We start from the raw sequence: 22,254 nt of genomic DNA on the forward strand, positions 1-22,254 counted from the left end.
TGTAGTCTCCACTTCCCTATTATTTGTCTGTATAATCTCTGTCTGGTTCTGTGATTGTTTCTGTCTGCTGTATAATTAATTTTGTTGGGTGTAAACCAATTAAGGTGATGGGATATAATTGGTTAAATAATTATGTTACAATGTGTTAGGATTTGTTAGTTAAATTTCAATAAAATGATTGGTTAAGGTATAGGTAAGCAGAACTCAAGTTTTACTATATAGTCTGCAGTCAATCAGGAAGTAAGGGGGGGAATGGGAACAGGGAATGGGGGTGGGGGAATTGGAATCATGTTTCACTAAGGGGGGGGAATGGGAATAGGGACACAGGCAAGGCTCTGTGGCATCAGAGCTGGGAAGGGGGACACTGAGGAAGGAAACTGGAATCATGCTTGCTGGAAGTTCACGCCAATAAACATCGAATTGTTTGCACCTTCAGACTTCGGGTATTGTTGCTCTCTGTTCATGCGAGAAGGACCAGGGAAGTGAGAGGGTGAAGGAATAAGCCCTCTAACAGAAACGTTTACCAGTTGCACTGTTATGGTTACGCCAGTATATGCACCTCATGTGGACACTCTTATTTCAATATAAAAGTGTCTTTTTTCGGGTTAGCTTAAACCCATTCCCAAACAAGGTCTAAGGCCTGACGTCATAATCTTTATCAGCTAGGTGGGTATAGGGTATTGCAAGCATAGCATGTCATCATCTTGTTTGCAAAACCTGTTAAACTTCCACACATCTCTTCCCCCAGATAATCATTATTCACTAAAGGTATCCTCAGAGCAAGACTTACTGTTAACCTTTACCAGAAAAATAGCACGTGGGTAAAAAGTCAGCTTTATACAAGAGAAGAAAAGAGTGACCTGAACTCTGGAGAGCTGGGTTTCATCCCAGGCTCTGCCACTGGCCAGCTAGGAGTCCTTGGGCAAGTCACTTCCCCTCCCCATGCCTCAGTTTACCACTGTAAAATGGGGATAATAATACTGACCTCAAAGCACTTTACAAAGGAGATCTACTGACGAAACATGCTATTGCAGAGCTATGTATTATACCAGTGGTTGCCAAGCTCTTCTGTACTGTGACCGCATGGTACAACAGAAAAAAGTTTCTAGCCCCCTCCGACATAAAGAATGGGAAACTGACTGTGAACCCCTGGGCTTACTAGGATCTTGAGAACTCCATGATCTGTTAACTGATCCATGAAATGTTAAATTTGCTAGGCATTTAGTAATCATTATATTTTCATAATATATGTCTACAGGTTTTGCATCTCTTGTTCTGGCAGGGTATGGTGCCACACTGAGTGGATATGACCTGGTCTATGAGGAGCTTGCTTCTGATGATGAGCATGGAGAGGCTGTGGGGTTGTTTGAAGGACAGAAGTGGGGGGTTCAGGAAATATTTCTTTCAGGATGTGATGCCCATTGAGTATGGGCTATAATTGTATGATGATGCCCTGTGTGGGTTCACCAACTCAAAGTGCCACCCGGCCCTCCAGAACAACAGATAAAAACCTGTAAACATATCTCCACTGCTACAATGATCAGCACCCCCCACAACACACCTTTCTAGATCCATGGATCCTACACATGCCTATCACACGTGGTGTACCTCATCCAGTGCACTAAATGCCCCAGCAACAACTACTATGTGGGTGAAACCAATCACTATGCTCTCAAATGAACTCACACAGAAAAATGATAAAAGGCAAAAACGCCCGTCACCTGTGGGTGAACACGTTTCACAAAGCAATCACTCTATATCTGACCTCTCAGTCCTCATCCTCAAAGGAAAACTGCACAATACCTTCAAAAGACAAGCCTAGGAGCTTTACTTCGCAACTTTGCTAGATACTAAAAATCATGGATTGAACAGACACACTGGATTTATGGTTTATGACAACAATCTATAACCCACTAAACCCCACCCCTCCAGCTTCCCTCCCTGCCATGAATGGGCCACTTTACCTTGGTCCCTTGAAATATCTGTTAACTACTTCTGCTCTAAACAATCTGTTCCACCTTGTCTTAACTGTGACACTCTGAGTACCTTTTCCAGACCTGAAGAAGAGCTCTGTGTAAGCTCGAAAACTTGTCTCTCTCACCAACAGAAGTTGGTCCAATAAAAAATATTATCTCATCCACTTTGTCTCTCTAATGTGATCCAGTCAGGGCCGGCTCCAGGCACCAGCCCACCAAGCTTGTGCTTGGGGCGGCACCTGGAGGGGGGCGGCGCGGCGCTCCGGACGCCGGGGAGAGCGGGGCAACGGCCGGGCTCGCTGCCCTCCCCCCCGGCCGCCGGGGGGAGAGCAGCGAGCCCCAGCCGGGGCTCGCCGCCCTCTCGCCGCCCTGCCCCCTGCGCTCTGGCTGCCGAGGGGAGAGCCGAGCCCCCGCCGGGGCTCGCCGCCCTCCTCCCAGGGCTCCGGCCGCCCTCCCTCCCCTCCCCCCCGCAGGGGGGGGGGGGGGCGGCCGGAGGCTTTTTTGCCTGGGGTGGCAAAAAAGCCAGAGCCGGCCCTGGATCCAGTAGCAGGCTTTCTTTCAAACCAGACAAAGCCAAATTTGAAAATTCAAGCTTAGCTCTAATGGCCCCTGTTGACAAAAGCACTGAATCGGGTGCTTAATTTTAAACCCTGAAGTCAATGGGACTTAAGCATGGGCTTAAAGTTAAGCGTGCACTTAACTGCCATCTGGAATAGGAATGGTCTTTGGCACATGCTTAAGTGCCTTGCTGAATCCGGGCCCACTCCAAAGAATTACACACATGCTGAACTTCATGCACTGTGAGTAGTTCTTTTTCTATCTCCTAGAACTGGAAGGGACCTTGAAAGGTCATTGAGTCCAGCCCCCTGCCTTCACTAGCAGGACCAAGTACTGATTTTGCCCCAGATGGCCCCCTCAAGGATTGAACTCACAACCCCGGGTTTAGCAGGCCAATGCTCAAACCACTGAGCTATCCCTCCCCCCCCCAATGGAATTACATTGTCAGGGATGGTCTGGATAATACTTACATCCTGTCAGGGATGGTCTGGATAATACTTAGTCCTGCCATGAGTGCAGGGGACTGGATTAGATGACCTCTCGAGGTCCCTTCCAGTCCTATGATTCTATGCCTAATATATTACACCTACAGCATTAATAATTACATGTACTTATAGCAAAAGCTGACACTTTTTCTCACTCAATACTGTGCTTGGAGTCAAGTTCCCTTGACTCCAATGGAATTACAAAGGATGTGCAAAGTTAAGCATATGAGCACATTTTTGAAGGATTGAGACCTTTGTGTGCAGTATTTAGAGGGAGTGTCCTTTATGATTAGTTATACAGATAAAGCTCACGCAGAGGAACTACACTATGGGGCCAGATTTTCAAGACAGCTCATTTAGGCCCTTGAGTAAGCCCAATAAGAGGTGAGTCCTTTTGAAAACCTGGCCCTGATTGTGGGTGCTGAGTACTTTGTAAAAACCAGCGCAGAGAATATTATTAGCCCTGTATTTTTCTGTTCCCTTATTTCTCAGATAACATAATTATTACACCTGTTTTCAGTGCATCTCAGGAGTGAAAGCAGCACAGATCTTGCCAAAATACAAAAGGCTGGATGTCGATTGGAACTTCTCACACTCCTTTGTCACATTCCATTTCCCAAGCACTCGCCTGCCTGATTATTACCATTAAAAATTATCCTTGTGCACATACTGCTGGAAAATGTACACATATGCACACATACAAAATGGGAAATGACTGCCTAGGAAGGAGTACTGCGGAAAGGGATCTGGGGGTCATAGTGGACCACAAGCTAAATATGAGTCAACAGTGTAACGCTGTTGCAAAAAAACCAAACATCATTCTGGGAGGATGATTAGCAGGAGTGTTGTAAGCAAGACACGAGAAGTAATTCTTCCGCTCTACTCCGCGCTGATTAGGCCTCATCTGGAGTATTGTGTCCAGTTCTGGGTGCCACATTTCACGAACGATTTGGACAAATTGGAGAGAGTCCAGAGAAGAGCAACAAAAATGATTAAAGGTCTAGAAAACATGACCTATGAGGGAAGAATGAAAAAATTGGGTTTGTTTAGTCTGGAAAAGAGAAGACTGAGAGGCAACATGATAACAGTTTTCAAGTATGTAAAAGGTTGATACAAGGAGGAGGGAGAAAAATTGTTTTTCTTAACCTCTGAGGATAGGACAAGAAGCATGGGCTTAAATTGCAGCAAGGGAGGTTTAGGTTGGACATTAGGAAAAACTTCCTAACTGTCAGGGTGGTTAAGCACTGGAATAAATTGCTGAGGGAGGTTGTGGAATCTCCATCATTGGAGATTTTTAAGAGCAGGTTAGACAAACACCTGTCAGGGATGGTCTGGATAATACTTAGTCCTGCCATGAGTGCAGGGGACTGGATTAGATGACCTCTCGAGGTCCCTTCCAGTCCTATGATTCTATGCCTAATATATTACACCTACAGCATTAATAATTACATGTACTTATAGCAAAAGCTGACACTTTTTCTCACTCAATACTGTGCTTTTTATGGTACAAGTTAAAAAAAGTTGAAAACAACTTTAGTGCACTTTCACAGCTAGTTCCTTTATGACATCTTTTTAGCACAATTCATCAGTTGTGTTTGCCCTTTATGGAAATTTGTTACTTTGAAATGGAGATTACTAAAAAAGGTATATGATGTCTTACTTTTGACGGGCTAGATCATGTCATGGCCACGAGCCTGGAGTAAGTGGCAGCATGAGGCTTCTATGTCCCAAGAGCAAACCAGTGACCCGGTGACTCAACTTATTTGTATCACTCAATGAGTGTTTCTTGAAGCTGCTACTCAGTTATTCACAGTTCAGTCCTATTTCCTCTCACTCAAGAGGAAAAGTTAGAACCAACCTATACTTGATTCAGCTGACTTATCCCTCCATGGCAGCTCAGTTGCTGGCTGGTGCAGTGGGGAGGGGTTAGAAGCCAAGGCTCTGCCTACCCCCCCTGCCCACTCTCCTCCCAGCTTCCACACCCATTCTGCTTCCCCTGTAGCCAGTGCAGGTGTGAAAGGAGGCTCACAACTAAGCCTTATGTTAGAATCATAGAATATCAGGGTTGGAAGGGACCTCAGGAGGTCATCAAGTCCAACCCCCTGCTCAAAGCAGGACCAATCCCCAACTATTTTTTGCCCCAGATCCCTAAATAGTCCCCTCAAGGATTGAACTCACAACCTTGGGGTTAGCAGGCCAATGCGCAAACCACTGAGCTATCCCTCCCCCCTATTGTTTTAGAACTCTTGAAACATGCCACAGTAACACCTCTGGAAAGCAAAGTCTTCTATCACTGCAATTGCTGCCCGCTGTGCATGGAATACATTCCTTGATTTAGTCAGTTAGATGAGTTCATGTATTTGAAAGAATCCTTTTTTTATCTGCAATGCTGATACCCCTGGCTGGGGTGCTGGCAGCAGAAATTGAACGTGAGTCTTTTAGTGCTTCCTACAAGAACCTCTACTGCCTAAGCTGAAAGAGCCCCTCTCTGATTTGCAAGGACACTATAGTCTCCTCTTTCAAATCCTTCCTCAAGGCATACTTCCTTCCATGATGTCTACAAGGAATAAGCCAAGGAACTACAGACAGCTGGAGGGGCAGTTGGTTACAGCTGATGTTTGTTGATTTAATATTTTTAAATGGGGTATATAATAGATATGTGCATCATATATATTTCGGCCCTAACCCTGCCAACACTTACTATTCCCATCCTTCCCTTAATGGGACTAGTCACATACTTGAAGTTGAGCACCTGCATAAGTCTTTGCTAAGCTTTCTGGGGACGGGACAATGGCTAGCACATTGTCAGCACTACCATTATGTACAATAATAACTAGCCATGAAAAGAGACAGTACAGACATTAGTTATAATACCACCTAGCTCTTATGGAGCTTTAGTAGATCTCAAAGGTCTTTACAACAGAGGTCAGTATTATTATCCCCATTTTACAGATGGAGAAATTGAGGCATATTAGCAATACAGGCTTCCCCACAGTGCCCTGGTTCTAATGTGCCCCATCTCTACTCTCAAAGGGTAACCTCTGGAGGTTAGCAATTGATTACCTCTCAATGCAAACTTAGTCCTAGGCATTTGTGCTGGGACTGCCCAAAATGATGCTGATTAGTGGTAACAGGGTTCTGACATATGGGTACCAGTCTGCTGGAAACTGGGCAGAGTCTGCCAAACTCATTTCATGAGTGCAACAGGACACCCACCAAAGAGAAAAAGGTTAAATTCATTACTGATCTAGTCTGAATTGGGACTGGTCGCCTGGACCTGAAGCTTCTCTATGGCCCTAATTTGGCAAAACATGTAAGCATGTGCTTTGCTGAATAGAGATGGCATTACTCATGCTTACAAACAAACACATGCTTAATGCTATACTGATCTGGAGTTTATATCCTCATTACTAGTTTGGCAAGCCATCCAGCCCCCTCTCGGAAAAGGAAGTTTCCCCTCAGTCCCCAGAACCCAAGGGCAGATGTACCTGCCCCCAATTCCAAAAGCCAGGTCAGATGTCTCAGTCCAGGGTTCTCCTGCTCCTTCATTCCAGGATCATTTTCCAACTTCAGCATCCTAAAAACAGTTGTGTCCATCATTTTATAAAATGGCTGGCAGGAGTCCCTCAGCGAATGCACAGCCTGCCATCACCCTCCCCCAGGAACTCAAATCCAACAGCTCCGGTGGCCCATTCCAGTTCTAGATGCCTGAGCTGGGCCCCGCCTTTGACATTAATGGCTAAACTCACCCTGACTGCAATGGGACCAGATCAGATCATTAGGGCCTGACCCAACTCCCATTCAAGTCAATGGGAATATTTTCATTGACTACAATGGTGCAGCATCTGTACATTTTTGAGCAAAAATTCAGAGGCGGCTCCTAATCCATTCTGCATACTCAGATGTGCATGTTATATACAAGAAATATGCTCCGTTTTCCCCAAGTCCACTTGGGGTAGACCTTTCTCTTGGTGGGGGGATGGGGACAGAGGGCTACAAAAAATATACATCCCACTTCTATTCCTATCCATACCGTTCTATCAGACTTATATACTCAATGTGAAACTTACCCCTGCATAAACGGCCTGTGCCCACTTAAGTTCCATGTAATCCCTGTTTAGTGTGTGTCTCTATGTTGTCCTTAGAAAGACATAGTATATTGAAAAAGCATAGAACAATCTTTAAAATGATTAATTCAGTATCAGCCCAGAACTACAAACGAAATTGCTCTAGTAAGGGCCTAAGAGTTTATCACAAAGTTAAAAATAAACTTGTATAAAAGTGTTTTCCGCTTCACTAACGATATTTCAGAACTTTAAACCCAAGGTCATCAAAGGCCCTCTTAGTTCAATCAGCTAATTCACCATCTGAAATTCGGTGTCATGGTTCTGCTGGACTTCGCACTTGCACCCTATTCTCTTAAGAGACTGAGATCCCTAACTGGACTTCAGATTTAGATTTGCACCACAAAGTTAATGAGAAATGTTTCAAAATATACATCCATTATACTAAAAACAATGTATCTTTAAATCATGGATTTAAGATTGATTATGAAAGTCAAGATGGTTGAAAATCATATAAGTCATTACCCTTACGCCCATGAACCTGTCTTTCAGCACAATCCAAGAAAGCAAGAAGACAAATGCTTTGTTACAACAGAACAGGGCAGAGACGTCTGTGGCTGTCAGCTTCTTTAAAGCCAGTAAATACAGGTAATTAGTCAAAGTCCACAGAATAGAAAAGGGAGCAGTCCTTTTAAGAAAGAGTTTCAACGTCAGACCATCTTCACCAAAAATCCGACTGCATTCCCTAAGAAAAGAAAACAGTTTAATACTCAACTAGTATTTTGTTTAATGTTCTCTTGAGCATGGAAAACACGTTCTAGACTTTTATTATGTTCTAGACATAGTCAAGCGGGCTTCCTGAATACTCGGTACACTCACAAGAAAGGGATATATTCAGTACTGATCATAACATAGCCTACTTTTCTCAGCCACTTAAAGCAGTGCAATATTGCAAATAGAATAGGAGCCACTTACCTGGAAGAACCAGCCTCTATGCAGGAACAATCAGTCATGGGTAATGTGTTCTCACATGCATAACTCAGGGGGGTCGATAGTACTCGGAGTTTTGAATCCCTGCCTAATAAATCCATGGATTCAAGGCCTATAAATGCCATTCTTCTTAGTGGCTTGAAAATAGCCCCACTCCCAGCGTGGAGGTTTCTCTTTTCTCTTTTATAAGAGTATGGTCTAAAGAGGGACAGGGTAAGATACTAATAACCTTCAGTATTCAGAAATAGCCAGCTATCCCCTCTAACTCGAGTACTCTGGAGTCTTGAAACAGTTAACTTCTGAATGTAATACTTCCAGACAGCTCCTGTTAGGTATGTGGAAAAATTCCCACCATGAGCAAAATTGACCAAAAAAGACTGTTTTGCCAAAAAAAACACAAAAAAACCCCAACCCACATTTTTCCGCTCCACGTTACTACATTTTTGTCATACACACAGCGAAACGTGTTCACTAGAAGAAATTGAGACATTTGTTTGCCGATAAAAATTGAGAACAAAATCTGAAGATTCACAAATACTCTCTTGTTGCTTCACACAGCTCTGAATGAAGTTGTTTGGGCAGCCAGTATTGGGTGACGCAGGAATGTCAGTGTTAAAAATTCTCGTTTTAGAGACAATCTAAGTGACGCTATTCAAAATGGTGTCTCAGGTTAGAGGATAGATTGGGTAGTTTAGTGTCCAATCTGCTTAAAGGCAAATGACTGCACCCCTTTTGAAATTTCACTGTCTTTCTCAAACCAGGTCGGCCCGTCTTTAGTAACCTTTCTCTCTTCTTCATCAAAAGATTCCATGAGACACTCAAAGTATGACTGAAGTCTTGACTCAGCAGGTAGCTTAACATTACCAATTCTTAGCACACATTATCTCACCAATGAATGCATCATAAAATTCAGACCCAAGTGGACTGAACCTAGAACCCATGAAACTGGAACATCATCAATACTTGGTATTATTAAGAAACCAGTCTAAATTCCTTGTAACCTTAAACCCAAGAGTTTTCCAAATGCCATGTGGCAATCTTTAGAAGACTCCAAAGTATGTGGGACGACTCAGGTATTCCTGAGAACGTGTTGTAGTTTAATTAAAGCGAGTCAAAAATGCCAATTATTTTTGGTGTGGAATTTTTTAAAAATTCTATTTTTCAAAATTTCTCACAAAACTGTTTGGTTTTTCAAAGGAAATTGCAATCAAAACTTTTTTTGGTTTCTATAAGCTGGTTTCAAGAAAATAAACAAACACATAAACAGTTTTCAGCAAAAAAAAATTTAGTTTTCAAAAACCAAAAAATTACAATTTTTTCCTGAAAACTGGAAATGTTTTACTGAAAAAATTCTAGAAAAATGAAATTTTTCCATAAAAATTTAATTTGATTGAAAAGCCATCTTTCATCTCCCCCCCAAAAAAAGTTGAAGAAAAAACTACAACTTGACCAGCTGTAGTTGTAGCACAGTTAATCAGAAATATGAGGGATTTCTAATAGTCACCAAGTTCAAGAGATAAGGTAGGGAGCTACCACAGCCCTCTGGAAGTAGACATTTGATGGAAAAGCCCTTACTGCCAAAAGAAATGGATACATATGAGAGGTCAACAGGCTCACAGCCTGGATTCTGAAATTGGACAAAGGATTTGTCATCACTGGTCACACCACTGGTCCATCAAACCCAGTATCCTCCTTTCTTGCAGTGTCCAACGCTTGAATCCATAACATACCCAGCCAATTGTGCAATGCAATACAAAGGAAATGATTTTCCTTCCTGACCCCGTTAGGCAGTTAGCTTGTGTCATGAAACACGATGTATCATTCTGCTTAGCTTAGATCACTAAAAATGCTACTACTAGTTATCAGCGGTCATAACATTATTTTGGTTATCATCAGTCATTTGATGACTGATGATAATCAAAATAATAGGATAATTTGATTATCCTGCCATTTTATCAATCCAGCCATTTGAATCTACTTTTATTCTAGTATTTGGCTCTACTTCCTGCAACTGAGATCTGCATATTAACTGTCATATATACTGCATTCAGCAATTATTTCTTTGTATGTGTTCTGAACATTGGCATTAACTTAATGGAGATGCCCTTTGTTCCTGAACTAAGGCACACAGTAACAAAAACAGACTCACTAGTAGAATTTACTGTGCTCTTTGGAATAACTCAATCAAGTCCCTTTTAACTCATGTCTTGGCTAAGTGCAGTATAGCTAGTTTTTTCAGTCACAAGACAAAATCCCATCATTCATCCAACCACCGGGCTTCTCATCACCTTTTCAATCTCACCTCTGAAAGTTGTTGCTTTCAGGCAGCTAATAAGCCATTATCCTCATGATTTTTAAAATCTGCCCTTTAAAAGGTCATTGTCACTGTGATAGCACTCAAGGAGACACTATTATGCCATCGAATAATTTTTTTCCAGGGGAGCACCTATATTCACCTCCTTTATTAATTCCCACTTACTACTTAAGAGTCATCTCTTCCTTTGCAGCCACTAAACCAAGGTGCTCTATAAAGCAGTAAACTTCAGTAACAATAAATTGCTTCTCCAAACTGCGTCCTGATGTGTCATTCACAGGGCCGGCTCCAGGCACCAGCTTGGCAAGCAGGTGCTTGGGGCGGCCGCTCCGGAGAGGGGCGGCACGTCCAGCTATTCGGCGGCAATTCGGCGGACGGTCCCTCACTCCCGCTCGGAGCGAAGGAGCTCCCGCCGAATTGCCGCTGCAGATCGCGATCGCGGCTTTTTTTTTTTTTTTTTTTTTTGGCTGCTTGGGGCGGCCAAAACCCTGGAGCCGGCCCTGTTCCCAAGGAGACTGGGGAAATCTGGCTGAGCTGCTGTGGAGAGTGCAGGAGCAAAAGCGCGAGTGTGACAAACCACATTTACTTGGAGCTTTGCTTCTGCTTGGACAGATGCCTGTACAGTAACTCCTCACTTAATGTCCTCCCGCTTAACGTTGTTTCGAAGTTACCTTGCTGCTCCATTAGGGAACATGCTCGTTTAAAGTTGTGCAATGCTCCCTTATAACGTCGTTTGGCTGACTTCACAAGGGAGCATTGCACAAGTTCCTCTTCTCCGCCTCCTCCCCCTCCCTTCCTCCCTCCCTCCCTCCCAGTGTTTCCCCCACCCAGGCGCTTAGGACTTTCTGGGAGGGAGGGAGGGAGGGAGGGAGCAGGGAAGCTGCCCCCCCCGCAGGCAGGGCCACCCGGAACGCAGGGAGTTAGGGTGTGGGAGGACGCTCAGGGTGGGAGTGCGGGGTCTGGGAGGGAGTTAGGGTGTGGAAGGGCGCTCAGGGTGTGGGTGTGGGAGGAGGCTCAGGGCTGGGGCAGGCAGGAGGTGCAGGCTGCAGGGCCCTGCAGGGCCCTGGGCTAAGGGGGCCCCGGGGCCCTGGCCTGCAGCTCTAAAGCCCCTTTCAGAATGCAGCCCTGCGAGCACGGGCCAGAGGACTCAGTAGGAGCAGGGGCAGCCGCGCAGCCAGCGGCTGGAGAGAAGTGCCGCTTCTCTCCGGCCGGCTTTCAAGGGGAAAGCGGTGCTTCTGGCTGGCCCTGCCTGACGGGGGGGAGGGGCGGGGGGGAAGGGCAGGTCCCAGAATTGCGGCTCCCAGAATCGCGGCCATGGGGGCGCTGCCGCGCTGCGCAGAGCCACCTGCACCAAACAGGAGCTGCCCCAGGTAAGTGCTCTGCACCTCCTGCCTGCCCCAGCCCTGAGCCTCCTCCCGCACCCCCACCCTGAGCTTCCTTCCGTGCCCTAACTCCCTCCCAGACCCGGCACCCCACCCTGAGCACCCTCCCGCACCCTAACTCCCTCCCAGACCCCGCACCCCCAGCCCTGAGCCCCAAGAGGAGAATGGAGAAAAAAAGAATGAAAAATGGGGGGGAGGGGGGATAAGAGAGAATGATCCCCCCACAAGGGGGCCCCAAAAATGAAGCTGAGCACAGGGCCCCACTAACTCTAAATCCGTCACTGGTGGGAGGGGGAGGAGCGTCTCCGCTCCTCCCCCTCCCTCCCAGAAAGTCCTAAGTGCTGCCAAACAGCTGTTTGGCGGCAGGGAAGCGCTGGGAGGAAGGGGGAGGAGCGGGGACGCGGCGTGCTCCAGGGAGGATGTGGAGTGGGGGTGGAAAGAGGCGGGCCTGGAGTGGAGCGGGGACGGGAAGAGGCAGGCCTGGAGCATCCCCTGGCAAAGTCAGCACCTGTTTTTCTGGGGGGAAGCTGCTGCTGTGCAAGGTGCTTCCTAGCGTCCTTGCCTGCCTCATTGTCTGCAGCGGGCTGTGCCTGTGTGGGGTAAGCCAGGGGCACCTCCCCACCACAGTACAGTACAGTACAGTATATAATGCCTTTTGTCTGCCCCCAAAAAATTTCCTTGGAACCTAACCCCCCACATTTACATTAAATCTTATGGGAAAATTGGATTCGTTTAACATCATTTCACTTAAAGTTGCATTTTTCAGGAACATAACTACAACGTTAAGTGAGGAGTTACTGTATCTCATTATCCTGCGTTGTCCTTGTCACTAGAAATTTGATACTTCCCAGCGAAGTCGTCTCTTGCTGGCACCCGCAGCCATAAACAATGTCTGTAATCAGGGCCTCAATGCTACTCAGCACCTGCTCGCTTTCCCTGGACTCCTAGGTGCAGTAGATATTCTGGATTGAGTGCTTGAGGGAATGCGCTCTAGAGCCTACAGTGCCCACCATTAGGGAACCAACGTTTGGTACCAGCCCTTACTCAGTGGTATGTGAGATGCCATCCAGCTATTTCCAGGGAACAACTGCAGATATCACTGTGAGTAGACTAATGGCAAAGGCTGACTTTTTAATGGGGACCACTTTCCCTGTGAGCTCCACAACATTTCATTACTCGCCCTTCATAAAGAGTTCGGGCTTCGTGCTTCCCTCATATTTCAGGCTCTCTGGCAGGTGCTTACGCTTAATCTACAACCAGTAGGAAAATGGCAGGAGCTGTGTTAAAATACTCTACCTTGAGACGGCTAAAATGGCAAATTGAAATTCAGGGGACAGGTTGCAACAGTCAGTCACTTTTAAGACTAAAAAACAGAATCTCAAGGGTAAGCGGTGAGAGTTTCAAAACAATTTCAAAGCCTTTAACCTTCATAATCCAGCAAACCCAAAGCTGAAAACCAAGACTTTTGTCCTGACTAACAGGACTTTTTTTTTAAATGCAAAGGCTTTGACAGGCTGGGGTGATATTTCGAAAGTAGATGACATTATTACTGCCATAGAGAAGATGTTATAGGCATAATTTGTTATGGTCTGTTGCGGAACCTATTGGACAAAATTTCATGCCTCTTTAAGCCACCAGTGAATCACTCTGTTCTACAGAAATAAAAAACAACACCACACACACACTACTAGCCTAAGGATAAGCATGGGCCAGATTTGATTGAAACAAATTATCTATTTCACAAAAATAAAGCCAGCAAAGGAAATAATAAATGGTAGAAAACGCAAGTGAGAACTCGTTAACGGGGATAACGCTTAGAGCACAAAAGTAATAACAATAAATACATTTTTAAAACAATAAATGATGTTTTAGGATGGTAATAATCAGAAAAACAAAAATCCTCAAGAGACCAGGAGAAGTCTGGATAGTATTATGGGATGATTTTTCACACCTGGACTTTCCCAATTACATAGATAGATTTGGGTTCACCCAATTTATGAACCCAAATAATAATACTACCTAATTGCCCAATGTGCCTGTGCAAATCAGATACACTGGCCACTATTACAAAGCCATCATTTGCCAACAGTTACCCCCGCCCCCCAACCTCTCCTCCACACACAGGAGCCTGAAATACCACAATTTCACCATATACCTAGAATTGGAAATACTCTGGGAGCTGTAGAATATCTGTTGGCAAATTCTGATTTTCTACGAGCAAACGCTCATACACATTAGCCCTGGCACCTAACTTGCCATTTGTGCATGCTCACGTACTTAATTTGCATTTGCTCATCTGGTATTTGTGTGCATAAAATTCCCATATACGCGCACATACATACATCCAACTTGGACAATTGGGCTCTAAAGGTTTGGCTTGTTGGGTTTTTTTTAAATCCCGTGGGCCTTTTGTGAGTGTGGGTCAAAGCTCTCAGAATGTCCTAGTTACATTTAGGTAGTGCACGTGAGGGAGATCCCTGGAGGCCATTGTGGGGGTGGGGAGGAGCTGACAATAAAATCCCTGTAATTTGGATAAGAATATATTGAAACCCCCCTGCACCAGACATATGGCCCAGGGGCGATGTATCTCTCAAGGTGCTGAGCACTCTCTACTCTCAGGATACTCAGCAGGAGATGCGCCAGGATCAGGCCCACACAGTCTACATTCAGCTGATAAGTATTATACTTCCAGTCAACATCAACTAAAGCAGCATCTTCCTTTTCAGGGCCTGACCCATTGACTTCAATGGGCTTTAGATCAGGCCCAGAGAATGCATTAATTCAAATAAAATTGTAAAACACTGTTTCAGAGTGTCCAGGGGCATACTACAGGCCATAAACGTTTTAGTGAGTGCGGGTTGTATGAACAGGCAGAGGGGAGGTGGGCTTTCTTAATAATACAGATATTTGCAGGCTACACAAATGGTTATTCTCAGACTTTTGTTGTGGTGGATGTATAATCAGACGATTAACTGATTTACACATAGAAACGATTTGTTCACGCAGATAATAGCACAGCATTCACCCTGACGTTCATTCATTTGCTCTATATTTACTATTATTGGGCTATGTTCTCCTTCCTAGCCTCACACGCAGAAGCCAAGCAGATAGTGGTTGATGTTCTCACAAACCATCCCAGTTTAGTAAGAAGCAGGATGAAGGGATCTTTCTTGCACAAACCACTGTGATCTTTGGGGCAGCAATTAATTAATAGCAACGGTCCAATTTTAGATGGACTGATATGATGTAAATAATAACTTAAGTCCAACTTCAGACCTGGGATCCCTACAAGAGCATCAGAGTGAGGGATTTGGTCCATAGGCCCCAATCCTGCTGCTGTTAAAACTCCTAGTGTTCTCAATGGAAGTATCATTCCACCCTCAGTAAGGAGTCCAGACCAGAATCTGATACTCATATATTGACTAATACCTTACTTAGGGTGATCAGACGTCCCGATATTTACTTGTTTGTCCCGCGTCCCGACCGATGTTCGTCCGGGACGCAAATTGTCCTGATATTTTGCCCTTCGGCGCACAGGCAGAGGGGGCTCGCGCCCCCCCCGCCCCAACTCCACCCCGGCCCCGCCCCGACTCCGCCCCTCCCTCCCCCATTGGATCCCTCCCCAAATCCCCGCCCTGGCCCCACCTCTTCCCCAAGCACACCGCATTCCTCCTCCTCACCCCTCCCTCCCAGGCTTGCGCTAATCAGCTCTCTGGCGGCGCAAGCGCTGGAGGGAAGGGAGAAGCAGGACACGGCAGCCCGCTCAGGGGAGGTGGAGGCAGAGCGAAGGTGAGCTGGTGCGGGGGGGCGGGGCGTGGAGCTGCCGGTGCTCAGCCCCCACCAATTTTTCCTATGCTCCGGCGGCTCTTGGGGCTTTTTTTTGGTTGTTGCTCCGCTGGCACCCCTCCCATCCCCCCGCGTCCCGATATTTCACGTCTCTCATCTGGTCACCCTAACCTTACTTCACATACACTGATGAAACCAGTGGGGTTGCTTGCAGAGCAAGGTGTTACCAAACAAGAGTAAGAGTATCCGAATCTGGTCCTTGTTTAAAATTGCCCTATGATTGCTTTGGCAGGATGTTTTACCTCTTGTGAGTCGAATTCAGTTGCAGTCCCTGGAGCAATTGCAAGTTGGCTACTGGAGAGGAACAGGGATGTGTATCGGGTTTTACCTTTCTAATGTCTGATAACCAGACTCCCGAGGCCTCACCCCCTGCTCCGCCTCTTCCTTCAAGACCCTGCCCCTGCTCTGCCTCTTCCACCCAGGCCCCACCCCTGCTCCGCCTCTTCCCTCAAGACCCCGCTCCTTCTCCGCCTCTTCCCCCAAAGCCCCGCCTCTTCCCCTGAAACTCCACTCCCTTCTCCACCTCTTCTCCTAAGGCCTCATCCCCTTCTCCACCTCCCAGATTAAAAAAAAGGGGACATCAGGGCTTGTCAAATGGCACCCGGACAGACAAGCCGAAACCCAGACTATCTGGGTAAAAACCAGACGGGTGGCAACCCTAGATGTGTATGTCACTGCCCATATAACCTAAAATTATAACTGCAATTATGCTCCCAGCATTTCTTCACTTCAGGCTAGATTGAGTTTGCTCTCAGCCCATAGCAAGGGACAGCGTGTAGCTGCTTTGTCCAAAGCGCAGACTAGGGAGGGAACTGTGACTCTATAGCTCACAATTCCTTCCCTGGCTCTCCCAGCACAGGGGGGAGCAGCCTTTATGGAAAGGGGATGAAAACCATCTCCCTATTCCCCTCGAGGCAGACTGTGGCCTGATATGTGGATAGCCTACACAGGGGCGTGGGGAAATGGTTTTCATACCATTATTCCCCTACAGGGGCCCTTAAGACAAGCCGCAATCTTCCATCTCCCCAGCTTTAAGTTTCATCTTGGCCAGCTCTGATTTATTCTGATCAGACTTTACATTAAGGTTGTATGTTACAGATGCAAATAGTATCTGTTATAGATGGCTATAAGCGCATCAATACAAGGTATAATCCATGTTTATAAGCCCTGGTTATAAACAACCAATTACCTGTTGAACTCAATAACAATCTATAAAAATTAACCAATTATTCAAGCATATGTAAATAATCTATTAACTTCTAATAAACTACATATGACTGGGACCTTAAAATAAAGTGTGATCTTTATTCTGCTCCATCACACCAAAAAGCAAACTATATAGCTAGTGTCTATATCTAAGAAAACAGCTGTCATTTGAGTCAACAGTTATGGAGCTACTTAAGCGACAGTGTCACAATAAAACCTACCTGAATTTTTTGATTGGAGACTGCTTTTCCTGTGCAGTTGCAAGGTGCCCAGAATAATAAACGGGGAAAAACATAATGTTCCAGTTTGTTGAAAACCAAGTCATGAAAAATGGATAGTCAAAGTTCTTATATGTGATTTTCACAATCTGTGTGGTTCCAACCCAAGAGGATGAGACTGATAAGATTATTAGAAATCCCCAGACAACCTTAAGAAATGTAGATGTGCAAGACTGACACCGGGTCTGTGCTTGGTTTTCTTGACTGTTGTTCTCGGTATGGGTTTGCGTCCCTTCTTCTCCTGAAAAAAAAGAGGAGAGTTACAGGCAAAATGGGTCCATTTCAAGGAATTCATAATTTCTGCTATAGTATCGGTTTCTTTAGCACCTCATCCCCCTGGACCAAACACAATGCCCCCCAGCCAAGGACTTGGAATGCTGTAAAGAAGTACTTCAGTAATAAAACAACCGCAATTTCAAGGTGATGGGAACAAAATACGACCAAATTACAGTGGCACAAGGTACCAGCTGTTGCCACTGTTTCGGGTCCTTCTTTTGTCAGTCAAGCCTGTAGCATGCAGCCGTATCCCTCTCTTAAGGCCAACTATGTTACAAAGCCAAAAACTGTGTATGTTTGCTATGTGAGCCCATAGATCTGAAACTAGAAACAAGTCTTTATGATTCAAAGGTCTTGACTCAGAAAGCACATTTTTATTTACGAGCTTAGGGAAAAAATAGTTTGGTCATTTCCTTTTAAAGTTCATCACATAGAATGAGACAGATTTGCAGCTGTACAGTTAAAAATGGAAACGGAATAAAACTAGATCTTGGTAATAAAATCACTAGATAGAAACAAAGAAGAAACAGATAGCTCTCATTCCATACTCTAGTTACTGTGGAAATAGTGAAACAGTTGATTCATTTTGCTCCTTGGTCTGATGTGCCAGTAGAGTAGTGAGCTTACCCTATCTTACTACATGAGAATGTACCATGGTGGTTTGGTTTCAGGAATAAAGGGGTTAATGTTAAAAATCACTACAAGTAGCTACTCCACATGAACAACAGCTACCTTAACTACACGATTTTACTGTCTATAGATTTGACCAGCGTATGACATTATATATTGTGGGGATCGATTTGTTTATTAATGTGAATAGGAACTATACACCAGCTGTGAAGATAGGATACATCATCATGAGTTCTGTTATGGAGCAGTTCAACATAACAACATGTGAGAAAGGCAGGATTTCAGACCAAAGCTTGACTTCCCTTTGATGCAGTTGCCTTTGATATAGGATTAACATTATGTAAACGTAGTGGACCAAGTTAGTAGAGGTACATCGGGGTGAATTTGATCTTGGAAGTGTTTCTTTTAATTATATCAGAGAATGCATTATAACCAAGAACTTTATAATGAGGAAACAGTGCATTTTGCAACTGTGCAGTGGCCTCTTTCTAGAATATAGATGGTAAGGAGCAGGGCCGGCTCCAGGCACCAGCCCAGCAAGCAGGTGCTTGGGGCAGCCAAGGGGAAGGGGCGGCATGTCGGGCTCTTCGGGGGCGGAGAAAAGGACCTGCCGCCGAAGAAGAAAGCGGCGCGGTGGACTGTCGCCGATTGCGATTGCGGCTTTTTTTTTTTTTTCCCCTCTGCTTGGGGCGGCAAAAACCCTGGAGCCGGCCCTGGTAAGGAGGTACACCAGCAGGAGTTTTAACTCCTCATTGGGCCACCCAAGCCAGAGAGGTCAAAGGATAGGGACCAGGCCCCCCCAACCCTCAAGTCCCACTGGACCTCCAGGTTGGGGGCTGAGCAATAGGCCAACAATCTAACCTTATAAAAGAGTTAAGTTATAGAAACACAACACTGCAGCCATTCCAGCAAACAGCACGATAGACAGGGACGGCAGAGCCTTGTCCATGCCCGAAGTGACAGCTATTTAGCTGTTTTGTTGTTTAATAGTGAAAAAAAGAGTTCAAATAAAATTAAAGGTCTATTAATAACATGCAGAGAATAATTAGAGAGTGCTTTGAAAAGATAGTTTTTACAAAATGCAGTCAGTTTAACATTCTCTTTAACTGATGGGGGGCAGGAGCCAGAGCACGATATTTTAGTCATACTAATAATGACTGACCGCTACTACTGAAAGGTAAATTATAGTTTGTTTGCAAACCAGAGATGCTTGCACAGAACATGTTATGTAATATCCACAGGTGGGGTTACCTGCAAGAGAGAACTACCAAACAATTAACTCTCACTGATCTACTAGTTACAGTAATCACAGAATAACAGAAGGCTAAAACACCTTTGCACGGGCCCTACATTTTCCAATTACCAAACAACTATGTAATTACTATAACTGTGCACGAAGCTATCATTAGCATTTGGTTTGGATTTTGCAGTCCCAGATGTGGATGTTAATGAAAATAACAGAAACATACACTCCTTGTGAGTTCTTGCTTGGCCACCGGTCTGATTAATCTTATATGGTGGATTAGCCTAAGTAGCATAAGTTTCTTCAAAAGTCCATGGGATTTCTGCTCCTGAATCACTTAAGCACGTCAAAAGTCTCATCCACCAGCAAAGATTAAAAAAACAATAACAATTCTGAATAACAAGCCTGGGGCCTGGATTCCAAGAGGGTGGCCTACAGGCATAACGGGCATAAATAAATCCGTACTAAATGGGTAGGATATTTCCAAAGATTCCATTTCTACTGGTCATCAGGGTGGACCCAGGCCGGGGCAGGGAAGCAGAACCAATGCGTAGATGCTGAAGGGTGGGCTACCACAAAATAAACAAACACATCAGTCAAAGCAACCAGTAAATAACTTTTCACAACCACCAAGATGGCAGAGCTCCTCTGTGTCTGCAATTAATCCAATCAGCAACACAGCAATAAACATCACCAGTCATGGGCACAGAAACAAATTTGGGGAGCCAAGAAGCACAGAGGGAAAGGGACAGAACTGATAAGACATTGTGGCCAGAGGAACACGGTATTGGAAAGCAGCTAGTGACCAGAAAACCCCATACATTCTGTGTTTAACTTTTCGCTATACTAACATAGTCTTTGCTTACGATGCCTGAATGGCAGTATGGTAAAAAAAAAAAAGGGGGGTCTTGCAAAGGAGTGGTACGTGAAACAGCATAACGCACAGGCTGCTCTTCTAAATGCATCAGTGTCTGCCATCCATCTTGTAGAGAGAGGGCAGCTTTACCCGAAATTTAGGTCACTATGCTTTCTTTGTGACTATTCCTCATGTGGATCTATACTGTCCCTGTCTAGCTACAGTATTTTCCCAAGACAACCTTGCTCAGATCTTATTCCTTAGAAAGGGAGGCCCAGAACTGAAAGGGGATGCAGTCGAAAGTGATAGGGTGCCAAGTTCAAGGAGAATCAGGTCAGGGCACTACCACTCCTCAGAGGGACCAAGGTCCTTCCTTAGAGAACTCAGGATTGATTCTGATTTTGGTTTTACACAGGTGTTGGCTTGAATGAAGTCAGTCCCGATCACCAATATAAGTGAGATCAGAATCAGGTCTCTAGTGTCTTGGGTATGATTCTTCTTGCATGCTATTCACTGTTGTCTCAGGGTATCTCAGATATTTTTCCAGGATACCCAGCAGTTCTCTCTGCAACTCTCTACTGAATTCCCTTTTTGCCATCATATACGTTCTTTCTACAGGACTACTAGCTCCCTCAATTTACCCTGCTGCTTGGGACACTAGAAATGGCTTCCTCTTCTCAGAGTTTGGGCAATGGAGAGACAGAAGAGGAGACTCATCGCCCACGTTCTCAATGTGTTTGGGAGATCAGCCTCCGCCCCCTCCTCCTCCTCTTGCCACTTTGACTCCAGAGTTTTCCCAAGGAGCTTGGGCAATGATGCTATTTCAGTGCCAACTGCTCTCCTCCTGCTAGAAGGATTCAGCAGACTTGAAAACTCTGCCACAGGCCAATACGTCATAGTTGTATCCATCCCACCCACACGGATGAAGGAGCCACCAGTGCCCGGGTTGATCTGCTGATGAAGAAACCAGAGGCAGCACCATACCTACAGGTTCACTTGGGCTACACTGCTGCAGTAAAGGGGGAGGCTACATCCTGCGGTAAGCCCTGATGTCTTCCTCAGCAGCTGACTGGTGATCTGAGCTGGGGTTGATGGTCTTGCCTAGATATCATTCCACCTCTTGCTCTTTCTCTTCCTCCTCTTCAGAACATCCATGGTCTGAGGTGAGAGGGCCAGTGGCTTTGAGAAGGAATAGAGCTGGCTTTTAAGGGTCCCTGGGCTCTGGCCTGGCTGAAGCTAAGGAAACACAACCATTTTGTAAAACTGTGTGTTATTATTTATCATCCTTTAAAGGTCTTCCGTGACTATTGGGCTTATACAGCCAACTTCTCAGATACTAAAGCATATATTCCTATTAGGGACCAGGCCTCTTTTCCCCCTCCACTCTTCAATCCCTCCAAACCCCAATTTGCAACAGACAAAGGAATGGCTTTCGTGTGGCTGTGTTGCTCACGGCACAGGAAACCATGTCAATGCTTTCTGACATTGCACCAACCACGGCATCCTTCCAAGACAGACGAAAGCGGCCTTTTGCAGGCATCTCGCCGTGCCAGATAGGCGGCTCTTGTTCCTACCTGATCTGATCTGCCTCTCGACTCTGCTGTGCCGGCAAATTCCAGAGGGGCTTCGACTCTGCAGCTCAAGAATGGGAGCAGCAGAATCTTCAGCAACAGATAAAGGGGAGAGCTGCCTACTGATGCCACTGCGTGTGATGGGGCAGTTGGCTCCTGGCTTGCATCGGGTGACAGATGATCGGGAGGCACCTGAGAAGAAAGAGTTTGCATAAGTTTGACTGTAAGCTCCCTTGAGGAAAAGGTATTGTGGGATTTCAAACATCTTGACAGTGAAATGCATACAAATTGACTCATGGGGGAGGGGTGCACACCGCAATAATCAAAGCCCCCGCTGGCCAAAAATGAATTTTTAACGTCCCCCCCCCCATACATAGAAGCTCCCTACAATGATTAACTGTTTTTCCTGAAGGAATTAGAGTCCTAAACTGGAATACATTTTTAGCTACCACGTGACATCCATTTGGTTTGAACAGTCAAAGAGGCATTTGTACTCACACAGGCCCTTCCTGACCACTGACACTGAAACAAGCAAGAGTGGAGGACACCATTTCCTCATGGCATGGGAAGGGGTTTTTT

At 45.3% G+C, this 22,254-nt stretch overlaps 1 protein-coding gene across 2 annotated transcripts in view; it reads right to left on the bottom strand.

Moving 5' to 3' along the window:
• The window catches only part of SLC35F4 (solute carrier family 35 member F4), a 197,147-nt gene that overhangs the window by 15,477 nt on the left and 159,416 nt on the right, over nt 1–22,254 (bottom strand). The window contains exons 2-4 of one of the 2 annotated variants that reach the window (XM_065404139.1): nt 21,679–21,867; nt 17,043–17,337; nt 7,609–7,828 (exon numbers count right to left, since the gene is read on the bottom strand). In XM_065404139.1, coding sequence (XP_065260211.1) covers nt 7,609–7,828; nt 17,043–17,337; nt 21,679–21,867 — 704 coding nt within the window. Of the gene's footprint in view, nt 1–7,608; nt 7,829–17,042; nt 17,341–21,678; nt 21,868–22,254 lie in introns of both variants that reach the window. The other variant, XM_065404138.1, reaches the window with a different exon arrangement.

Source organism: Emys orbicularis, chromosome 4 (assembly GCF_028017835.1).
Source record: "Emys orbicularis isolate rEmyOrb1 chromosome 4, rEmyOrb1.hap1, whole genome shotgun sequence".
In the NCBI taxonomy this organism is placed as follows: Eukaryota; Metazoa; Chordata; order Testudines; family Emydidae; genus Emys; species Emys orbicularis.